Here is a 24,939-nt window from a genome sequence, read left to right as displayed (position 1 = left end):
TGTAACAGAAACTTCTATCCAGTCAGCTCCATCTGAAGGAGGTTTATTTGTTTTTAAAGGATTAGTTCACTTTTAAATAAAATTTTCCTGATAATTTACTCACCCCCAAGATGTTCATGTCTTTCTTTCTTCAGTCGAAAAGAAATTAAGGTTTTTGATTAAAACCAAAACCGCATTTCCGTATTCTTCAAAGAGCTTATGCTGTATGTCCAACGCCTTCCCTATTCTACTTATGAAAAAAAAAGAACTGGCGCCGCATTCGTTCCATAAGTAGAATAGGGAAGGTGTAGGACACACAGCGTAAGCTTTTTGAAGAATATGGAAAGTGGAAGCACGTGCAAGGTGATCGTTTGTTTATATAAATCATTTGTTTATAAAGCATATGCAGTTGTAATTTTTTTTTCAAAAATGAATGATGGTTTCACTAGATAAGACTCTTATTCCTCATCTGGTATCGTTTAAAGCTCTTTGAAGTCCACTATATGGAGAAAAATCCTGGAATGTTTTCATCAAAAACCTTCATTTCTTTTTGTCTGAAGAAAGAAAGACATAAACATCTTGGATGACATGGGGGTGAGTAAATTATCAGGAAAATTTTATTTGAAAGTGAACTAATCCTTTAATACAATGATCATTTTTATCCAGGCTGTACACAACACATTGTTCATATATAGATATGCAGGTATATATATAGGTTTGTGTATGTCAGTGTTTGGTCTGCAATAGAAAGAGAATAAAGCCTGGGCTGATCTATTCACTACCATTTTTGATGACTTTTAATAGAAAATTCAGAAATGACCTCAGAAATCCAAAAAGTTTACTTGTGTCTGTGTGTGAATGTGACACTGTCTGTGTTTTCTAGTGTGGATCATGGAGGAGAGATCAGGATTACAGCAGGAGTACGTAAATGTAAGTACACACGCACACACACACGCATGCACAGACGCACGCACAGACGCACGCACACACGCACACACACACACACACACACACACACACACACTCAGTCTGTGAAAACAGCAAATCACAAAGAAATGGATTAATGTTTTACAATATCCCACAAACCCTGAGCGTCCTCAGTAATGATCGCTGCTATCGTAGGGTTGACACAATGCCACCATCCCGTAAAATACAGGATTTAATTTTTTTTAATTCAATTTATTCAAGCGGCTGCTATAAATATCCCCGTCTGAGAATGACGTCACATTTATTAATGATAAACGATGATCAGTGATGTTTGATGCTGGAAAGACTTTCTGAACACACAAATGATGTTCAACAAAACACTATTTCATGGAGTCTGTAATTATTGATTTTATTTTGAATTGTTTTCCTTGAATCATGTTTTTTTTTTTATTATTATTATTATTTTAATTAGCATAGGAAAAAAACACAGACAAATACAATGAATGAAAGATGCAAATGAAACTTCTTTAAATTTTCAAGTAGGTATAGCAGCATTCAGGTAAGAAACTGAATACTCAAATGAAAAAATAAAACTGCGTATTCTTCCCTGTATGAATAAAACATAGGCTACTGATTCTGATTTTTCTTTGTTCAATTTGGACACTGAACATGGGTTGGAGCTCTTATTTTGAACTCTCAAAGTTCACCAGATGAATTTATCTTTAAAATGTAAAGAATTTTCTGACACTCCTAGAGGGGTCAAGGACCCCCCCCCCATCCCCCCCCTGGACTTTAACCATTGTAACTTAAAGAAAACCCTGAACAGCTTTTATCAGTATGTAATATGCCCCACACGTCGTAATAAAACTCTTGATCTGTGCTACGGCTCCATTAAAGGCGCATATACGTCCAAGGCGGGGCCAGCGCTGGGCGCCTCTGACCACAACTCTGTCCACCTCTTACCCGCCTACACCTTGGTGCTGAAGAGGAAGAAGCCTGTCAATAAACAGGTGAAGGTTTGGACTGAGGACAGCTCTTCAGCGCTACAAGCCTGCTTCACGTGCACAGACTGGACAGTGTTTCAGGACTCCTGTTCTGAAATTGATGAACTTACTGACGTTGTCTGCGGTTACATCTCTTTTTGCAAAGACTCTGTTCTTCCAAATAAGGAAGTCAAGGTGTATCCAAACAACAAACAGTGGATCTCTAAAGACATTAAAGAATTGCTTATCAAACGAAAAACTGTTTTTAATGAAGGTGATGTGAATGCAGAGAGGGCTGTGAGAAAAGAGATCAGGGCTGAAATTAAAAAAGCTAAATTAAGGTACAAGGAAAAATTGAGGCAGAGTTGAGAAGTAACAACTTAAAGAAAACCTGGAGAGGAATGAAAACATTGATTGGGTCTAATTATAAAGCCAACAGAGTTGTCCTGGATGGTTTTTCATCTGATAAACATTTGGCTGATGAATTTAATGTATTTTATTCTCGGTTCAACAATTCAGATTGTAATGATGAAATAAAAGGTATCAGGGCTATCACACAGGCAGCTCCATCCATTACTGTTGACAGTAGTACTGTGGCTAACATTTTCAGGCACACCAGATCAAAAAGTCCGGGGCCAGATGACATTTGTGGGCAATTATTAAGAACATGTGCTGATCAACTCTGTTACATCTTTCAGTTCATTTTTAATTTGTCCTTGTCACAACAAAGAGTCCCCAGAAGTTGGAAGCATTCCATTATTGTGCCAATAGCCAAGTGCAGCTCCCCAAAATCCTTGAATGATTTCAGACCTGTAGCCTTGACCTTATTGGTTATGAAAAGCTTTGAGAAAATTATCAAAGAGGTTGTCCTACTGCAGGTTGGAGATCAGTTAGATCCACTGCAGTTTGCATACAGGTCTGGCAGGGGCGTGGAGGATGCTGTGATCACACTACTGCACTTTATTTTTAGCCACCTGGATAAAGCAAAGACTGATGACAGACTTTTATTTGTTGATTTTACTTCTGCTTTTAACACCATTCAGCCCTTCCTGCTCGCTGAGAGACTGATTGCGGATTTTAACCTTGATTTGAATTTGGTGGGCTGGTTATTGGATTTTGATCCCAGAGTGTAAGGGCCAACAGCACCCTGTCTGAAGTCACTTTTACATCCACTGGTTCCCCCCAAGGTTGCTGTCTGTCTCCTCTTCTGTACATCCTGTACACAAACCAGTGTCACAGTTTGTACCAGGACAGATACATACTTAAGTTCGCTGATGACCAGTGTTGGGCACGTTACTTTAAAAAAGTAATTAGTTATAGTTACTTGTTACTTCTCACAAATAGTAATGGCGTTAGTAACTGAGTTACATCATTATAAAAGTAATTAATTACCAGGTAAAGTAACTATTGTGTTACTTTTATGTTTTTTTTCTAATATGTCAAATAACTTGAATGCCCCCAATATTAAATATAAGTAAGAATAAATTATTCTTGATCCGACTCGTGACATGATCCGCTCTTGCTTATGAAATTTCTCTGTACTCTACAATACATGTTGGTAGCCATTAAAGAAAATGTAGTTTCATATTTAGCCTATGTTTAAATAGCCCTGTGTTATGTTTTAAATTAATTTACTTGATTATGAAAAGTGAACTGCATGAGTAAGATGCATCATAAGATGCGCAGTATATCGGGAGGCATGGAGTGGGTCAGACATGATTTTGACCACTTCATTAAGTTCTGTTTTGTAGAAATCCTTCCTTTAAAGTGAATTTCGTTTTGTAAAAATTGTATCTTAATTTTAATCAGTGTTTCATCAACCAATTGTCTGGATTTAATAAATAAGAAACAAATATAGCAGACAATATAATCATGGCAGGCGCAGGCGTGATCACTGGCGCGTGAACTGGAGCGCATCTTATAGGCTAAATGAACCGAAACTCAGCGGCCGCTTGCCTCGCAGACATGAGAAATATATCTATAGAAAGCTTGAAATATCTAAAAACGAAAAGAAATAGGCTACTCTGATTATGTAGACTAAACCGAATGAAATGTGCATTCTCTCTCAAGATGCGCCCACAATGAGCAGATGATGAGAGTCAGCACTTTTTGCCAAGAAACACAGTATGCGTGGAGGCGTGAATCATGAGAAGACAAAAGAATTGCATAGTAATGAGCTGAAATGACTTGCATATTAATGAGGCATTTCAGTCAGGTAGGCTGTGAAAAAAACCTTCTGTGATGTCTCAAGCTCATCATGATATATGAAACATACAGAAAAATATTATTACAATATAAAGTAATGGTTTTATATTATACTTTAAAATATAATGTATTTCTGTGATGCAAAGAGTCTGAATATAGGCTTTTAGTTTAAAAGCATGCACATTTGGAGAAATATTGGATTCTCATATGCTTATGTCAATTTTCTATACAGAGGAGTTATATTTATTTAATATTCATTGTCATTACTATGAGCACTGGTGTTTTCAATTCATACTTGAAGTCGGAGGGCGCTCTCTGTGCATTTTTAGTCCACAAATTCATCTAAAAGAAGAAGAGGCTATTCCATGAATGGAGTTTCCAATTCATACTGTAGCCAGAGGGCGCTAAAGAAACAAAAACTCATCTAAAATTCATCTATAGAAGAAAAGAAAACAGGAACTAACTGCATGTCTTCTAGAGCTCGCTAACCATGACTTTTACATCCAGATAAACACTTTTCAAGACAATAAATACATGATTAAGACGATGAATGCATGTATTGACTCAGAATTTGCGTCTGAATAGCGCTGGCTCCGTGGGCGTGGCCGCATTAGCGGGTAATGAGCTGAATCACAGACTTCTGACATGGCTCTCTTTTCATACAGATTACATAAACACAGAATGTTTGTTTTCGATTTGACTTGCATGATTTAAAATCTGACATTTCAACATTTCTTTAGACGTAAGTGTCATTTTTTTTGTCATTAGTATTCATAAGTTACAGTTCATTTTCTGAGAACTATCAGATTGGACTTCGTTCAGAGGGAGAGGAGAGATCACGCATCATGTTAGTTTTCTTTATTTTACAAAAAGCACAACATTTTGTTTTTACTCTGAGTGTATACAAATAAAAGAAGATATTCTATAGTTCCAATTGATATATTACTTATGTCTCTATGACAAGAAATGACGGAGTATTTTAAGTCTGTTTTGCTGCAATGTGAAAAAAACCCTGCAAAACGCGCCGGCGCGTTTTCAGACCTCAGAGATATAACATCGGCTATATCACATCTAATGAGAATTAGGAAATTATATACTGATAATATACAACAATGCCAAGGTCTCTGGAAAGAGGTTTGGTTAAGTGATATTTACGTTCCACTTGGTTGAGTCCGATGACGATGACGTCTTCCACTGGTTGTGCTGGGTGACAATGCAGTGGGGAGAGGAGCCAGAATCTGTTTCAACAGTCTTGAACACGAAGCTCTGTGGGATGCTGATCTCCTGGAGCACCAAAGGGTCCTAAAATCTGGAACACGCAGATGAGGCCCTGGTGTAGGTGCAGAAGGTCCTTAACAAACTGGAACACGCAGACGAAGGTACCTTGAAGTGAAGGTTTGCTCTCCTGAGCTTAACCTTGTTGCAGATGTCGTTGCTGTCTCGCTCAGAAACTCTGAACGTAGTGTTTGTTGATGTCTCTTTCCTCACAAGCTAGAGGCTCAGAACGTGGTCGTCTCTGTTGCTGCCTCACAAGCTGTAGGCTCAGATCACAGGATCTGTTGTTGTCTCTTCTGGATGGACCAGAGGCTCAGAACGGTATATCTGTTATGTCTTCTCCCTTCGCAGGGCAGACTCAGAACGATGTATCTGTTGTGTCTCAGCTTCGCAAGCCGGGACTCAGAACGCTATATCTGTTAATGTCTCACTCCTTACAGAGTTGGGACCCAGAACGGTGTATCTGTTGTGTCTTTCCCCTTTGACGGGCAGACTCAGAACAATATCTGTTAATGTCTCACTCCTTACAGAGTTGGGACCCAGAACAAGGAGTGTCTGTTGAAAGGGTACCTTTATCCCTTTCCGATGAGGAGGAGATTGCATTTTGGCGCTTCTCCATTCGAGTTCTGTGATTGGCTGCTGGTATCAGAGGGGACACACAGAGTGTGACCCACCCTTCTTTCTCCTGTGGAACTCATTTGCATAAAGCACAAAGTTGGAAGTCTGTACAGTGTCTTAAAAGTTTACCAATGCATTTCTCACTTTCCAAACCACCACCAGAATACCTTTGGCAATATTCTAAACGAATAGAGACTAAACATGATGGAAAAAGATTGAACTGTCATTCAATTGTACATTAACAGCTGAATTTGTATCAGATGTTGCACTACAAATAGCTGTCACTGAGAATACTTATTTCTGTGAATAAGTATGAAATAGATGTGTAGTTTGAATCAGTTCCAAGGTTTTCAAACATAGTTTTGAATGGATTTGGATGGATCTTTGTGATCTCTCTTTGTTTCACCCATTGCTGCTAAGGTCCCGAGGAATTTTTATGGCAGTCTCTGGCCATACTTAGGAAGTAGTGTCTAGATGGGTGAAGGGCAGTAACTGCCTGTGGACCAATGAGAAGTCCTGTCCTTTCCCAGCTTGGTACAAGAGGTCTTCTTCTTGCCCTCTAAGAGAGGTCTGGATGTTGTCCTTACATCTTTATCTGATGGCGTTGGACAGTTTGTGTTAGGCCACCAAGATCCAATCAAAATGTAGCAAACCTTTGTCCGCTGTTACGGACAGAGAGGGGCCCGGCCACAAACTGGGCCCTAGAATGTGCTGTTCACTACACTCCCATTCAGACTGGCCCCAGGCTGGTTTGTGCTCCCCTGTGCCAGGGTTTTTTCTAGCGCACAGCCTCCTCAGCGCTTTATCAGAAGCTGAGTAGATCCTAGGATGAGTGGTTGTACTCCCCTCATACGAGGGTTTATAGCACTCAGCTGAGTTCCGCTCTTTCTATGGTTTGTTGGTCCCAGATGCTCGAGCAGCCTTGGCAGGCCTTTTACGGAAGGCCTCTTTTAGGCTCAGCTTGGGCTGTTGGCCGTAGGGAATGCTGTCACTGACAGCCTTGGAGAAATTGCTCCCGGTTTTTCCCTGGAACTGCCGGTCGTTTGTCCAGACATTTTGGGCATGCATTCTCCTCTAGCATGGTGGCGTGGGTATATCGTTCCCCATAGCGCAATCAGCACAGAGTTGAAGTTCCCTTTCGAAAGGGAACGTCTCAGGTTACGCATGTAACCATGGTTCCCTGAGAACAGGGAACGAGACTCTGCACTTTCCGGCCATGCTTCAGGATGCCTGCTGAACAGTCCCTCAAAGACGAAAAGATGTTGACTGCTTCCTCAGGCGCTTCCTTTATACATCACGGTTCGCGCCATTTGACGTCATAGGCTGTCGCTGGCCAATAGGATTGGAGTGTTGTGATTTTTGGCATTTCGAACACGAGTCTCGAGTGACGTTCCCCATAGCGCAATAAGCGCAGAGTCTCATTCCCTGTTCTCAAGGAACCATGGTTACATGCGTAACCTGAGACGATTTCCCAACTACAGATGAGATTCTGTGAGATAGGATAAGAATCCTAAATCAAGTCAAGATTTGTGAAAAATCCTAAATAAACTTGTCAGATCTTAACTTGAAACTTGAGATTGTGCTTAAGGAGAAAAAAAACATATGTTAATTTTTATTTTAAAAGCTTTAGTGGGTAAATTACCACAGTATATATCTAGTTTGTTGACATATTGCACAAATATATATAATACCAGATCAACAGATAAACTCTTACTTAAGATGCCGATTTTTCACACATTTTCTAATTATGCTCCATATGTATGGAATTAACTTCAAGGTACATTACATATGGAATCTGTACCATCTCTTGCTATGTTTAAAAATATTTTGAAGTCTTTTATATAGAACAGTGTACATGTTTTAATATCTAACTAGGATTTGTATTGTTGTTAAATTGTGTTTTATGTTTGTTCATTGTGTGGTGATATGTATTTCTGCATAAATGTGTCTTCTGCTGCCTATCTTGACCATGACTCCCTGGTAGTAGAGATATTGTATCTCAATGGGACCTTCCTGGTGGAATAAATAAATAAATAAAAAAAGACTTGAGATAGAAAGATTCTGTAATTGATCCAGATGAGAGCAAAGCATGCTGGGAACTAAACATCCACTGCCCAGTTTCAGTTCATTCAACACAAATGATGAAGTGAACTTCAGTTTGACGTGTTTAAGTGGATTTACTCAATTAAATCAGGACAGGATGTGCAGTAATTGTGTGGTTTAACTCATTTTAATGAAGTTCATTTAACAAGCAGCAGAAATCATGTTTACAGTGCAGATTAAAAGATGAGACAGATTGATAATTCCTGATTGTGATGTGTTTTATCTCCATCAGATTCCCATCGGCTCACTCTGGATCTGGACACAGTGAATGAATGGATCCGTCTGTCTGAGGGGAACACAGTAATTACTGACACTGTCCCAGAGCTTCAGTCATATCCTGATCATCCAGACAGATTTGATGGGTATAATCATCAGGTGTTGTGTAGAGAGAGTGTGTGTGATCAACGCTGTTACTGGGAGATTGAGTGGAGTGGAGAAGATGTGGATATATCAGTGTCATATAAGAGCATCAGCAGGAAGGGACGGGGTAAAGAGTGTGTGTTTGGATCTAATGATCAGTCCTGGAGTTTGATCTGCTCTCGCTCCAGATACTCATTCAGACACAATAACATAGTGACTGAACTCCCTGTAGAGCTCATCATCAGTAGATCAGGAGTGTATGATGATTTCTATAGAACAGTGTATGATGATCACTATAGAGTAGGAGTGTATGTGGATCACATTGCAGGAACTCTGTCCTTCTACAGCGTCTCTGGAGACACAATGATCCTCATCCACACAGTCCAGACCACATTCACTCAACCGCTCCATCCTGGGATTAGGATTGGTTATGGATCATCAGTGAAACTATGTTGATGAATCAGAACAGACTGACGAGAGATTCTACCCATAATGCTTTGAGCTCATGATGAATCAGTGACAGTGAGATTTTATAGAGTCTCTTCATTACATTAATACTGTCACTGAAATAACATTTCAGGATTTGCAATTTGTGAACACAGAGCAGGAAGGAGTACAAGGGAAAACAAGGAAACAGTCAATAACTGTATAATATCAGATTGATCAGAGATACATCAGCAGAAGAGAGACAGATGACATCAAATACAGCATTTTACATTACAGTATGTATGTCATGTGACACTGTAAACAGATTACCATGGTAGAGACTGACACATTACTGTAACTCACCCTTATAAAGATCAACTACAGTATAGATTCAGTCATATACAGTGAGATCATTTACTGTATTACAGCAAACTCTGTTCTACACATGTATGACTGTGTCATACTTCACACCTTCTGATAACACACTGAACAGATATTATTACAAACATTATGGATTTTATGTCAGTTATGTAATTCAGGTAATGTAAGTGTATTTGTAATGTAATCTGTATCCTGTGAAGTCATGAGGGGCTTTCACACCAGAGGAACTTTTTCATAGTTCCTAGAACTATTGGCTGAAGTACCTGGATTTTGCACAGGAACCAGGCTTTATTAAACAATATCTTCTCTTCTGTGTCATTCTTATACGTTGTTTATGTCCAGGGTTAAGGTTGAACCTTTCTGGACCTTGAAAGTGTTGATTATATTGCTGTCTATGGAGTTATATACCTCTCGGAAAAAATATCAAAAATATCTTAATTTGTGTTCTGAAGATGAACGAAGGTTTTACGGGTGTGGAACGACATGAGGGAGAGTAATTATTGACAGAAATTTCATTATTGGGTGAACTAACCCTTTAAGAGTTTTTATTAGATTTATGTATATATTTTATTACTAAACGTTTTATTTTCACTTCTGGCTAATGATTGCTCACTCAAGTTATTGTGTTGCAGTGTTTTTGTTCAAATAAATTTTGGAATTTATAAATAAATAAATAAATAAATAAATACAAACTCAAACTAGAATCTTTTGAAGAATCTACAATCTCTTTGCTATATTTGGAGAATGTTTTAATCACTTTAGAAGGAAGCAAAGTAGGAATTACTGGTCCAAATTCTCCCTCTTTTTAAAGTGTGGAAAAGGGAAAATTGGTTCAAAAGATCAAGACTCCATCAACACCTGTAGAATATGCAACAACTTTATTGAATATTTTAAGCCACCTAGTGGATAAATACAGTGATTGCTGTTTTTAAATGTACAAAGCATTCAGACAGTAATAAAGTAGAAGTATAAATGTGGCAAATCTGTAAGCTTTCCTTTGACTGTTTCAATGAATGTACTTAATAAGGAGTAGAATAATTGTGGGCAATCATGGTAGAGAGGTACAGATAAAATGTGTAAGGGTTAGATTGTATACGGTTGCTGGTTTGCGGTGGCACTCCACTATCACTGCAAGGCATACAGAGATGGGCATAAATACACCAAAAAGTATTATTACAAATTACAAATACTTACTCACCAAATGTATTTAAATACAAAATACTGCTGTGAAAAAATATATTGTAACTTGAAAATACAAAAATACATTTGAAGTAGAGAGTAATGGTGGAGTAACAGAGTAATATGCAAGTAAAAGAGAGAAAAATGTGCTTTCCCTTCCTGAAACAACTTGTAAAATAACATATTCTCTTTCATGTACCCCCTTATACTATGATGCTTCGAGTACAGTTTAGCTGATTTTTAGCACAACTAACTCCTCTAACAGTTCAGCTTTTTGTGCCTGTACTGGAAGCCAGTGGAGTTCATAAAGAACCGGGGAAATATGCTGCTGAGCAGTTGTGTAGGTCAGTACACGTGCTGCAGAGATTTGAATATACTGGAACTTCTTGATATATTTGTCAGGGAGACCAGAATAAAGTGCATTACAATAATCTAGCCTTTCCGCATCAGGCTGAGATAGAGAAGGACATAGTCTGGCTATATTTCTGAGATGGAAAAATGCAGATTTCGAGACCATTTTGATATGGGCATTGAATGACAGCTGCAAATCAAAAATATCAATGCGAATCAAGAATCTGTTATCAAATTCAGATGACTGCATTTCTGCAAAGCTGATGGCATCCCAACAAGTAGAAGTTCAGTTTTAGATTCATTGAGTTTAAGATAATTGTCATGCATCCAAACTGTTATTTCTTCCAGACAGAGAAGTGAGAGATGTGAGTGCAAGATTAGGATCAGGGTATGTGCTTTTGAATCTGTGGATGGTGGTCTGTTACAATGCAGTCCAGCCTTACACCATGTTCCTCCAACCATTCCAGGCTACTTTTAATCCCTCTTTCTCCATATGGTAGCTCACACCAAACTCATTACTCTGTGGGAAAATATTTACAACAGAGCACTAAAATTCAGGTTTATTATTACTTCAACACATTAAACTAAACTGAAAGTATTGGGTTGTGGTGTAATAGGTGTAATATATAAAAAACTGAAAATTGATTTCTTTAAAACTTTTGTGGCATTGTCTGTTGTATCTTTTTTTTCTAGCAAGTTCTTGTTCATTGACATATTATGACTGATGCATTTTCACTCACCTGCACTAGCTGGATGTCTAGTATGAGGTTGTGTTGAAGATCCATCATGGTGTAGCTCCCATACTTTGCTGAATGGCCTAAAATGACAAATTATAACAAATTGCTAAAGGTTTTGGGACGCCTGCCTTTACGTGCAAATAAATTTTAACCCTCTGAGTCTGAGGCTGATTTGGGGCCTGGAGAAGTTTTGACATGCCCTGACATTTGTGCTTTTTTCAGTTGTTCATAAACATATTAATGGAAAAAGTGTCATTACATTGTATTCAACACTAACTAGGCTACCATAATATGTGAGGAGCATGTATGTAGATGTTTGTATTTTTGAAAGAATAACGTTTATGCATGGTTATTGAAAAAACAAAAAACTTAAGTCACTGAAATAAGGCCAAAAAATAATATTATATATGTGTTCACAAGACTTCTGGGTATTGGAGATTGTAGACTACAGTTTTTGCTTCAAATTATGTAAAAATTATCCTGCCTACTCGTTCATATAAAACAATAGAGAGATTTTAAATTTTGTAAAATACTTTTTGTCAAGAAACACAGTATGCATGGAGGCGTGAATCATCATGAATAATCCTGGAATTCACACCTGAGAAGAATCGCATGATGAGTTGTAATGACCTGCATAAATAATGAGCTCTTTCAGTCAGGTAGGCTGTGAAAAAACCCTCTGTGATCATGTCTCAAGCTCACATGGTGTATATCAAACATACAGAAAAAAACAGCAATACTGTGAAATATTACTACAATTTAAAATAATGGTATTCTATTATATTCTTTAAAATATAATGTATTTCTGTGATGCAAAGTGTCTGAACAATTATGTTACCTCTATGGCATTTCATATAGGCTTTTAGCTTAAAAGCATGCACATTTGGAGAAATATTGATGGATTCTCATATGTTTATGTCAATTTTCTATACAGATGAGTAATATTTATTCAATATTTATTGTCATTACTATGAGTGCTGGTTTCACAGACACGCCAGGCTCTACACTCACCCAATCACAACGCACTCCCTCTCCTGAGTATTAACAAGCCACACCTGACACTCATCAGCACCAGTCATCACAGCAACATAAAAGACACTCCAGAGCATTCAGTCACTGTCCGGTCTCGTTAACGCATACCTACCTGTTATGCTTACCTCACGGACTCTTCTAACGTCTACTTACCTGTCTCCAGCGTTCTCTGTGATTCCTAGTGTCTCCTCGTCTCCAGTGAGTGTCATCGTGTCTCGTCTGCTCTACGCCTGCCTGCATCCACATTCCCTGGGAAAGATAAAGACAAGTATCAGATCCAGTATCATCTACAGTCACAAACTTAACCTGCTTTCACTCAGCTGCACTCTGCCCGCCATCTCTGGTTGTTTAATAAACTCATATTAACTATACCTGTGTCTCCGTCCCCTTCTGTATGTAACAGAAGACCAGACCAACACCGTCAAAAAAACAAAGATGAGCAATCCGGATCCATTTCAAGACCTTGTTGATGCACTTCGTCCCAAGCTCACCAGCACTTCCACGCCAGCACCTCCAGCGACCACTTCCGCATTCACCGCTGCATCTCCTTCACCATCTGCGGTCACCAGTCCCATGGCCAAACCGGCACCCTTCACTGGCTCAGTGGAGGACTGCAACGGATTCCTTCTGCAGTGTTCGCTGGTCCTGGAGATGCAACCGCACTTGTATCCCGACGACAGTACTAAGGTGGCTTTCATAATCTCTCAACTCGGCGGTAAAGCTCTTCGCTGAGCTGAACCACTCTGGACACAGAAAAATCCTGTTGTAAAGTTGTTGTCAAGCTTCATTAACCATTTCAAGGAAGTTTTCAGGAAACCAGCTTGGGATTCAACTATCGGTGAGAGATTATGCAAATTGAAACAAGGTCTAATGTCTGTGTCTGATTATGCCCTCCAGTTTCAAACCCTAGCTGCAGCAAGTGGTTGGAATGAACAAGCCCTTATTACCACCTATCGCCAAGGCCTCGATCCACGTGTGCGGTTGCATCTCGCTGCATACAAGGATTCCATCGGGCTCGAGAAATTCATCCAGTTATCCATCAGATTCGCCACTCGTATGCAGCTGTGTCTCGAAGAGCACCAGGGCCAGCCGTTGTTCCCATCTATCCTCCGCCAGCCAGAATCCGTCAGCCATCCAGAACCAGCCAGCGAACCCATGCAAATTGAAAACACATGTCTTTCGTCTGCTGAGCGACAGAGGAGGTACCCACTTCCTCTCGTCCCATCAGTGTTGGAACATCTACGCGGCGCCACTGTGTTTACCAAGTTGGACCTCCGCAGCGCCTATAACATCATCAGAATACGTGAGTGGAAGACAGCTTTCGTGACCTCTACTGGCCACTATGAGTATCTTGTCATGCCGTATGGACTTGTCAACGCCCCCTCTGTATTCCAAGACTTCAAGCATGAGGTGCTCCGGGAGTTCCTGCACAAGTCAGTTCTGGTCTACATAGATAAAACCTTGATCTACTCCCGGAGCATGGCCGACCATCGCCACCACGTTGCGGAGGTCCTCCAACGCCTGAGGGACTACCACCTGTTTCTCAAAGCCGAGAAGTGTAGCTTTCACCAGCCCTCAGTGCAGTTTTTGGGATACAACATTGATCGCAGTGGCGTCTGCATGGACGAGAGGAAGGTAACTGCTGTCAAAGACTGGCCCATTCCCACATCTGTGAGTTACAAAGGTTCCTGGGTTTTGCAAACTTCTACTGCAGATTCATCCAAGGTTACAGTTCCATCAACTCGAGGACAAGAGCGGAGTCAGGAGCTGGCTCGGGGACAGGAGCGGAGTCAGGAGCTGGCTCGGGGACAGGAGCGGAGTCAGGAGCTGGCTCGGGGACAGGAGCGGAGTCTGGAGCTGGCTCGGGGACAGGAGCGGAGTCTGGAGCTGGCTCGGGGACAGGAGCGGAGTCTGAAGCTGGCTCGGGGACAGGAGCGGAGTCTGGAGCTGGCTCGGGGACAGGAGCGGAGTCTGAAGCTGGCTCGGGGACAGGAGCGGAGTCTGGAGCTGACTCGGGGACAGGAGCGGAGTCTGGAGCTGGCTCGGGGACAGGAGCGGAGTCTGGAGCTGGCTCGGGGACAGGAGCCATCTCTGTGCCCCAAGACATCCCCTCATACTCCACTAACAGGCCTATAGGCACAAGTCAAGTGGCCAACTTGACTGAGGGCTCAAGCATGGTGGCGGCCATCTTGACTGAGGGCTCATGCATGGGGGCGGCCATCTTGACTGAGGGCTCATGCGTGGCAGCGGCCATCTTGACTGAGGGCTCAGGTGTGGCGGCGGCCATCATGCGACGAGGCTCGGGGATGGTGGCCATCTTTATCTCTGGACTTAGGACTTGGGGAAGTGTTGGAGCGCAGAAATGGACGGATCCATTGGAGGGGTATGTGGAGGAAACCAGCTTTGGGTGAGCTGCCGACGCTATGTGTGTCTGGATGTGTGGGTGGCTGGATGAGGAAGATACCCTTCTTTAACTTCCTCAATTTCAAAATTTGATCCATTTAAATAGAGAATAAGATTAATAGACTCAACTAGGGAGAAATAACAACAAATGGTATCCTATCCAGTCTCATACAAAAACACAAATTGAGAGAAGCGTCAGGCCAGCTCATCCGATGGGAGGGCTCAAGAAACTCCTCCACATACCTCTCCAAAGGCCTCCCATTCTACCATAGGCCCCAAAGATCATCCTCAGCCAGGATCATGCTTTTGGTAAGGTTGGTTCTTCTGTAACGGTACATGGTGTAGGAACACTCAGAACAAGGAGATTTGCAGAAATGTAGACTTTTAATAAAGGAACCAAGAGAAACTTAGTATAAGTAACACCACATACAAATGAGAACCGACAGAGACTGAGGGAGAACACAGGAAATATATACATGTCAAACAAAGGGGCAAACGAGGCTAATTAACAAGACACACCTGAACTAAGGACACTAATCAAATGAGTAACTATGACAACAAACTAAACACGTGGAAACTAAACAAAGCAGGACATGTGACAAACAACAAAGTGAAAAACAGACAGACATGCGACACCTGTGTGCGAGTGTGCAGCAGTTTACGGTGCATCCTTTGGAGATATCAATTATAATAGCCTACATTTTAATAAAACACAAGGCCTTCATTATAAAACTCAGATTTTTTTCATTTTTCAGGTCCTTGCGTGACCGTTTTACAGGCGTATTATATTCCCAAACCCAAGTCAATACATTATTATTTCCTTTTTGTATTAATGTGCAAAAATATTTAAATTACAACTAATTATATTTAATTTATATTTAGTTTCATTAGTCATTTCATTGGTCTGGTTGTTTGATGAGAAAAAGATTAAATGTATTTGCAATAAACGCGTTGAGAATCTGTACAACTGCAGCTGAGGAGGACTATTATTCTGCTGTGCAGAACTGAGGAAGAACTGATGATGCATGGTTTGATCTTCTGCTGACCAATCAGCAGAAAGGGGCGTTTAATTCCCCTCCCACTTGTACAAATTGAATATTTAAGCTGTCTATTTGTTTTTGTACCTATGAATGAATCAAACTGAATGAAAAGAAGCCTTTTTCTAATTTTTTTACTTTCACTATTTAAATCCAAAAACAACTGAGCGAATGATACACGGATTACATGGTGATACATGTACGACACATTTGTTTTGTAGAGCACAATAAGGGCAATTTCATCGGAGAGGCTGCTTATTTGTTTTGTTTATCAGATTAAAAGTTCCAGCGAAACTGCCGCCTGCTGTCCTGTGTCTGTTTCCAACAACCACAACACAAATATTTTCATAACTGATGTCACTGGCCGCGCATTATGCTGGGCATTGCGTGCCACCAGTTACAACAACAAGGAGCTGATAACATCTGATGTCACATTATCTTGGCTTTCTTTGTCTCAACAAATGTGTTTTACAAACACACTGTTACAGTGGACAAAGAAAAGCTAACACAAGTTTCCTTAATTTTTTTTATATATATATATTTTGGAGATTGACCTCATATAAACACTGAGCAGTGTTCACTGAGGATTTTGCTGTGTATGCTGTGCATTTCAGCATCTATCCAAACAGTAAATGTTTTTTTTTATTTTATTTTTTTACATACAAACATGAAAAAAGCTCTGCAATAGTTTTTTTTAATAGTTATGTCTGTATCTAAGGGCAGCACAAATGGCCCAGTGGAAAACGCTGTCTCCTCACAACAAGAAGGTCTCTGGTTCGAGTCCCAGCTGAGCCAGAAAGTGTTTCCTTCAGATTTGGTTTCCCTTGCAATCCAAAGATGTGTGAATTAAAGATGCTAAGTTGTCTAAACCTGTGTCCCGGCCACTGCGGCCGATGGGTTCTCCTGTTCTCCAGTCTCCTGCATCCCGGCCACGGTGGCCGATGGGATCTACTTACCTGTATTCTCTCCCTGTGCTCCATTCATCCTGTTCCTGCTTCCCTGGATTCCCATCTCCTCCATTATTGTCTGCTCAACTCCTACAAAAATAATTACATTATCATCATCAGCAATCATCAAGGTGTGTGTGGTGCCCTTACCAATTATTCCAGTTCGCATAGATCCGCTGACATGATTAATTTTTCTGTATTATGTGGACCAGACAAGTAATTTAGTATTTTTTTCCGTTACGGCTGCCATTATTTAGCCATAAGTAATCTGTAGTGGGCTCCAACTCACTAACTCTTGTCATTTTATGGAATAGATCTTTTGCTGCCAGAAAAGCCCTGACCCGTCGAGGCATGGACTCCTCTAGACCCCTGAAGGTGTGCTGTGGTATCTGCACCAAGATGTTAGCAGCAGATCCTTTAAGTCCTGTAAGTTGTGAGGTGGAGCTTCCATGGATCGGACTTGTTTGTTCAGCACATCCCACAGATGCTCGATTGGATTGAGATCTGGGAAACTTGGAGGCCAAGTCAACACCTCAAACTCGTTGTTGTGCTCCTCAAACCATTCCTGAACCATTTTTGCTTTGTGTCAGGAGCATTATCCTGCTGAAAGAGCCACAGCCACCAGGGAATACCGTTTCCATGAAAGGGTGTACATGGTCTGAACAATGCTTAGGTAGGTGGTACGTGTTAAAGTAACATCCACATGGATAGCAGGACCCAAGGTTTCCCAGCAGAACATTGCCCAAAGCATCACACTGCCTCCGCCAGCTTGCCTTCTTCCCATAGTGCATCCTGGTGACATGTGTTCCCCAGGTAAGAGACGCACACGCACCCGGCCATCCACATGATGTAAAAGAAAACGTGATTCATCAGACCAGGCCACCTTCTTCCATTGCTCCATGGTCCAGTTCTGATGCTCACGTGTCACTGTTGGCTCTTTCGGCGGTGGACAGGGGTCAGCATGGGCACCTGACTGGTCAGCAGCTATGCAGCTCCATACACAACAAACTGTGATGCACTGTGTATTCTGACACCTTTCTATCACAACCAGCATTAACTTCTGGAGCAGTTTGAGCTACAGTAGCTCGTCTGTTGGATCCGACCACACGGGCCAGCCTTCGCTCCCCACGTGCATCAGTGATCTTGGCTGCCCATGACCCTGTCTCCAGTTCACCACTGTTCCTTCCTTGGACCACTTTTGATAGGTATTACTGACCACCACTAATAGGTGCCATGATGAAGAGATTGGGCTAAAGCTCCAAATGGGCTGCAGATTCCTCTAGAAGCCTCTGATTGGTTAATTTATCACAGCGATAGAAAGGTGAAGACAGCAAGATGTATCAAGACTAAACAGGAAACGTACTCACTGCTTTACATTGTAGATTAGATGTCATTCATTACAACTTTGTAGTCATTATAGTATTTTATATATGCCATAAATGTAAAAGCTGAATTCACTGTTTGAACATCATCAACAAATGTTGTCATCTACATGTCAATCAGTGAATACTGGCAGGAAAGACAGAGAAAGAAATTAAACGGAAAGTGGTTTAATAGAGAAAGAAGTTAAAATAGCACTGAAATCAAATGAAAGAATCTTTTACTCTAGTGACGTCACATCAGGAGGGAGCAACGGCACTGTGTTCATACTGAGATTAAGATGTTCTCTGTGCTGCTGATTTCCATTATTAAAGAGTTGATATGTTGTTGCTGTAGTCTTTTTTTTCTTTGCACATTTTGTCTGTTGGCCATTATATTTTCTTTATACAGCACTCATGTAGCCCTGATGTAATGTAGACACAGAAAACATCTTAAATATTGTGTTGTGCAGAAACATGCTATTACTCACTGACAGTAACAAAGCTGAAAGAACATGGAAACAAATGATGAATAAAAATAAAATGCAAATGCTGAGGTAGATTTATCCTGTGAAGCCGCTATGGAAATACAACAAATGTACAAACTCTCTAGCACATTCAAATGAACACACTTCCAAAGAAATACAGCAACAATCAACAAAAATCAGAGAAATGACGTGGACACACAAATGAGGAAGAACAATGAAAAAGGTTTCTGTTTCTTTGTGTTTTTTTAAAGAGTGAAATAAACAAATGATGTGATGTACTGAATGAGAGCAGATATAATAATCACTTTGTTTAAAGACAGTGAGAAACATCAGACTCAGGACAGAAACACACGACCTCTAAAGTAAGAACAACTTAGACTAATAACCACAATTAGACTTTGAGATGTTAATATGGTCTTAATGATTGTGAATCGAGTTATGCTGCTAAATTAATATATTTTTTATACTTTTATGTTTAACTTTTATTACACCTACGCTCAATTCTCACATTTCTTCCTCAGAAATGGAGCAAACTCTATATTTGATTCTTCTTCTCATTGGTGAGTGTTTGTTGTTTTATTTATGTTTTATAGTTTCATCAGGTTTGACTCTGTTATGAAAAGCATTAAATCAAAGCTTCTCTTTCACAGCTCTCTGCTCCGTATCTGAATGTGTTCAGCGTCAGTATCACTTTATAAACGTGAACAAGAACTGGACTGAAGCTCAGAGATACTGCAGAGAGAATTACACAGATCTGGCCACCGTTGACAACATGAACGACATGAACGAGCTGAAGATGAGTGTGAATGATGGAGGTGTTCAGAATGTCTGGATTGGGCTGCAGAAGACGGGTGTTGATAAATGGCAGTGGTCTTCAGGTGATCCTGCGCTCTATCTGAACTGGGCTCCTGGACAACCTGATGGCACAAATGAGTGTGCTGTGATGAGAAATGGACAATGGAATGATTTGTCATGTAGTATCAGCCTGACTTTCATCTGCAACGGTGAGTTCAGCTCCCTACAATGACAACAAACATGAATTAATAAGAAGATACACATATACTGTACAAAATTTTAATCCAATACTAAATGTTGCATTTTTTTAATCTGGTCATAAATATAGGTAAGGCTGTGGATATTTGTCCATTTTCAACTTCTGTACAGAAAAATAAACCAATAATGAACACATGTTGATCTTTTGTTGTTGATAACTGTAGGAATCTGACATTAGAGAGCCTAGAGAATTATTTTCCAGCAAACTTTATACTGTAAATTATAAATTCAAAAATATCAAACCATTGTTGTGACCAACATAAATTGTAATGAATTAATTAAATGCATACAATTTCAAGATAAAGACATACAGCAACTTGCCCCATCTTGATATTTATGGACAACATTTTTGTCCTGAGAATAAAAGAACAAAAATCTCAACACAAACCCGTGAGAACATCATTCTTAGATGAACTTTGTGTGAATTCACATAGACACACTGTCCATTACAATGTAAAAAAACAAATAAACATTCAGACTAGAAACAAGACCAACATAGACGTGCACAGACATTTTTGGGGGCAGGGGCTCAAGTGGAAAAAAAGGGCACTTCTCATAATTATTTATTTATTTAAAAAAAGTTCAATATATAAACACGTAACTCTGACTTCCTTACCAAATTTATTTTAATTCCCTCACACACAATTGTTTCATACTCCACAGATTTCTACAAAATAATCAGTTCACACAGAGATCCTACTCTTCTTTGGTATTCACTAGATTTGTCACAAGAGAAGGCAACAGCACAGGAAACTATGCCACAATGTGCATGAGGTAGGGCGGTGCGTGTGCGGGAGTGAATGGCGCGTCACAGATAGAGGGCATCTGAACTCGACAAAGCCGACCTGATATATAGTTTTTTTTTCTTCAGTAAATATATTTGTTTGACAGGGAAATTGTGCACATACAGGAATATTCATTTATAAAAAAAAAATATAAGCACCCCAGAAAAAGGTCACTTTATCTTGAGGAAGAAAAAGGGCAGGTGCTCAAGCCACATGCCTGAAGACAAACACTAACATTATCATTAATATTGCAACAGTATTGAATTGTATTTATTATTAGTCTAAAATCCAACATTTTGAATTAATTTTTCTTACATATTTATAAGAACTAGTTAATAAACATGTTAATATGCAGTGTAACATCTTCATCTGTTTGATGTTTCTCTCATTCAGCTCTTTGTGTCTGAATCCAGTTTTCTAGAGAAATGTGTTAGAATTGTGTTAAACAATGTGGAAATAAAAAGTTATATGATCACGAAAATTCACAAATGTTACTTAATGTTATATGAGCAAAATCAGTCAACATGTGTTTCTGATGCTTCCATCGCTGCTCCTGTTTAAATCCAAACCGTAAAGCTGAGAATAATAAACTGATTCATGAATCTGTTTCCATTTGTTTTCTTAAAGCGAACACAGGACTCGTCTTTATCAATCAGACGAAGAACTGGAGAGACGCTCAGACTTACTGCAGACAGAATCACATTGATCTGGTCAGTGTGAGGAACCAGAATGAGAATCAACAGCTTCAGAAGTTCATCAATGATAGTCACATATCTGGTGATGTCTGGATCGGTCTGTTCAGAGACTCATGGCAGTGGTCAGATCAGAGTAACTCCTCATTCAGATATTGGGAGGCTGGTCAACCTAATAATTTGGAAGGTATTCAAAACTGTGGAGAGATTTATCCAAACATTCAGGGAAAATGGAATGACTACTATTGCAACTACCAATTTCCTTTTGTGTGTCATGAAGGTGAGCAGATCCTCACAAACACACACAATCCATCCATCTCCTTCAGATATCTTAAAGTTCACGCTACATGTCTGACATGACAAATTCCTCCACAGTGTTTGTTCTGCATGTTGTTTTTGATCAGTCTCTCTCTAGTTTCTGCTTGTGGTTTGTTTTCTGTCCAGATAAACTGATTCTGATCAAAGAGAATCTGACGTGGTCTGAAGCTCTGAGATACTGCAGACAGAATCATGTGGATCTGGTCTCAGTTTCTTCAGAAGAGATTCAGCGTCGTGTGATGAATGTGGTTAAACAGGCGTCTACTGAGACGGTGTGGTTGGGTTTACACAACTGCTGCAGCCTGAACATGTGGATCTGGGTCAGCGGAGACATTGTGTACTATCAGAACTGGGCTCCAGGGAATGGAACGACACTGGAAGACTGCCGCCTTGAGAAGAGAAAAGGAGCAGTTCTGTCTGGAGGAGATCAGCGCTGGATCAGCCTTCCTGAAACTCGCAAACTCAACTTCATCTGCAGAAATTATGAGTGAAAAAAACATGTGAATGTTGAGGTTAACTGTTTTCATTCTTCATTTTTTCTCTTATTTACTTGTATTTGTTTTAGTATGTTCTTCTGCTAACTGCTAATTTTAATCAAAGCAACTTGTACTGACATATTTCAAAATATGTCATCAATTTGAATCAAGATGAACACCAGTAATATTTTTTTCTACACTGTAAAAAACAAGTAAAATTTACTTAATTTTTCTTTCGCAAGTTTTTGCACGCATAAATTTCAAGTATGGAATTAAGTAACTCTACTTAACTAAGATAAGTAAAATTAACAAAGATTCAAAAGTTTGCCTGCCCATTCAGTCTGAATAGTTAATGGTAAAACAAACTTGCTGTCCTCAAAGGAGGCTCAAGTTAAACCCCCCTATAACAGTACTGCAAAGAGGGTAAATAAGAGAAATAGAGGAGGAGGGATGCTGGAAGAATTGTCGCTGGATGTTGCAGTGACTGCTGCTTATATACGCTCATAATGATGATTGACAGGACTGAATGTTTAGGCTCCTCCCGAACCTACATTTGGAACTACATAAATAAGTTATTTTAGCTTGACCAGTAAAATGTTGAGTAATTTCTACTTTGTTTCTACTAAGTTTCTTTTGCAATACATTTTACTCAAAGTGTATGCTTTACTTAGAAACATCAAAGTAAATAATACAATAGATATGGTGTAGACACCATATTAGAAATAATGTGACATCTGATCACAAAGACGTCAGTACTTGGTACACAATACACAATGACGGTAACATTCTGTGGAGCTTTTGAGTGTGAATGTGGGATTTTGAGTAGAAAATGAACTCCAAATATCACAAAATGGCAAGTTATTAAACACAACAAAATCAAAAATAAAACAGTGTAAAAACAGCTGGAAAACAGAGAAAGATCCACCTCATTTTTCAATGCCCAGTGCATAATGGGAACACCAGTATCAAAAAAGTTGAGTTGTTTTACTTAATTTCTACAAGCTTAAAATGAGTAATAATATAGAATTTACTTAGTTTTTTTAATTCTTGCCTAAACTAACTTATCCATGTAAAAATTCTGTAGTATTTACTTTACCATAAAATCTTTTTTTACAGAGTAATGTTTATAAAAGCTACTTATATTCCCTAATTGAACTAAGGTCTAATCCTGGCTTAGGCTGAGCCCTGTCTGTGAAACCAGGCCTTAAGATGTTAAGTGTGTTTTGTAAATCTCTTTGTATATCTGGTGTGGTTACATCTCTTTATGTTTTCACTAATCTTATCTATAGCAATAACTGGTTGAATGTGAATCTGAGAAAAGCTGAAGTGAAGTTTGGGTATAAAATATCTTGTGTTTAATCAAAACCATCAGATAAACTTGTGAAACAGAACATGAGCTCAAATAAACTAATCTACAGCCATATTCTCACCTTCCTGATTATTTCCTGATTTTCAATGTCACAATGACTGCTCAAATGACAGATATGCAAAACTTGAATTTGACTTGATAATAGACGGTTCTCTTTCATTGGTTCACTCGACGCTGCATAGCTATGACGCAATGGGAACGCCCTCTGGGTGTGCCGATTGTCTATAGAATCACTCAAATTCATTGGCTGATGGTGCGGGCGCCGCCCCGACACTCTTACGTTGCCATCCTATACCGATGAACACGCCATCTGCTCCTCAGATTTCTCTGCCTTCACGAAGCGGCCATTTTAGGCCTTCTGCAATGGTTTATCTGACCCGAATTTTGGATTATTATTCGAGTGTTTCTTCATCTGCACTTCAGCAACTGCGATAGTGGAACTCAGTTCTCCTTGTGGTGAAGTGCCATAGAGTTTCGTCATTGTATTCCGCTGTGTTCTCGCTTCATTGCGAGCTACGACCCACACAGTGTGTTAAATGTTTGGGTTTTTCGCACGCGCATGAGGCTGTTCATGGTGCTTCTGCTTGTAAATTCTGTGAAAATCTCCTTCTCAAAACTCTCTGTTCAAGACTCGCGGTTTTTGAGAAGGAGTCATCCGTTTTTCTCTGTCGCACTCCCAAAGCTGCTGATGCCTCACGTGAATCCGCGACCTGGGGTTCAGATGTAGAGCTCGAGGACATGGAGACTGAGCAGACAGGCCTCGCCCTTTCTCTCCCTCCCTCTCCTGAGCTCACGAACAGGGTTTTGCCGGTCAAATTCTTGAATGATTATCTGTGCCCTAGCCCGGAGGTGCGCAAGACGGTTTCCTTCGGGCTAGACAATGTTATTTACACCGCAGCGTCCAACTCTGAGGATTTCGGGCCTGCTTCAGCTGACGCTGTCCTGCCTGGCGGCCAGGAAGCGCGGCCTTCTGCGGCCTATTCAGAGTTTATTGACGTGCTTTCGTGCACTACAGAGAAGCTCGTTATTGATTGGCCCAACGAGCCCTGTGAATCTCAGTGGTCTAAACTAGATGAGAGATTTTTGAGCGGCCCCAATTCTAGGCCAGTGCGGAGAAAGCTGCCCTTTTTCCGTGATCTGCATAGTGAGATTTCCAGATCCTGGAAGCAGCCGTTTTCCACCCGCTTGACTAATACAGCAGCTGCTGACTTCACCAACCTTGTTGGTTCTGTGGAGCAGGGCTATACTGCCATTCCAGCGATTGAAGACACGCTGGCTACACACCTCTCTCCATCTTCGGCTTCTTCTTGGAGGTCCGCCCCCTCCTTCCATCTAAACCGTGCAGGACTACTTCCGCCCTTATCAGAAAGTCCTACATGGCAGCTGGTCAGGCTGGCATGGCCCTTCATACAATGGTTATTCTCCAAGCTTACCAGGCGGATGTTTTGAAAGAAATG

The 24,939-nt window shown here is 40.2% G+C and overlaps 2 protein-coding genes across 2 annotated transcripts in view; both read left to right on the top strand.

The window, feature by feature from the left end:
* Positions 1-9,475, top strand: part of LOC137035515 (NLR family CARD domain-containing protein 3-like) — a 65,965-nt gene extending 56,490 nt beyond the window's left edge. The window contains exons 8-9 of the mRNA XM_067408887.1: positions 863-909; positions 8,323-9,475. Of these exons, the coding sequence (XP_067264988.1) occupies positions 863-909; positions 8,323-8,906 (631 nt within the window). The 3' untranslated portion in view covers positions 8,907-9,475. The remainder of the gene's footprint in view (positions 1-862; positions 910-8,322) is intronic.
* A 9,837-nt stretch (positions 9,476-19,312) lies between these two features.
* Positions 19,313-22,128, top strand: LOC137036147 (C-type mannose receptor 2-like). Its single transcript, XM_067410164.1, has 4 exons — positions 19,313-19,349; positions 19,440-19,793; positions 21,255-21,599; positions 21,764-22,128. Exons 1-4 carry the CDS (start codon positions 19,313-19,315, stop codon positions 22,126-22,128), a joined length of 1,101 nt encoding a protein of 366 aa, XP_067266265.1.
* The last annotated feature ends 2,811 nt before the right edge of the window (positions 22,129-24,939 follow it).

The sequence above is a fragment of the Chanodichthys erythropterus genome, chromosome 14, assembly GCF_024489055.1.
Source record: "Chanodichthys erythropterus isolate Z2021 chromosome 14, ASM2448905v1, whole genome shotgun sequence".
Lineage (NCBI taxonomy): Eukaryota > Metazoa > Chordata > Actinopteri > Cypriniformes > Xenocyprididae > Chanodichthys > Chanodichthys erythropterus.
Note: the sequence above shows the minus strand (reverse complement) of the source record. Positions and strands in the feature narration are given on the sequence as shown.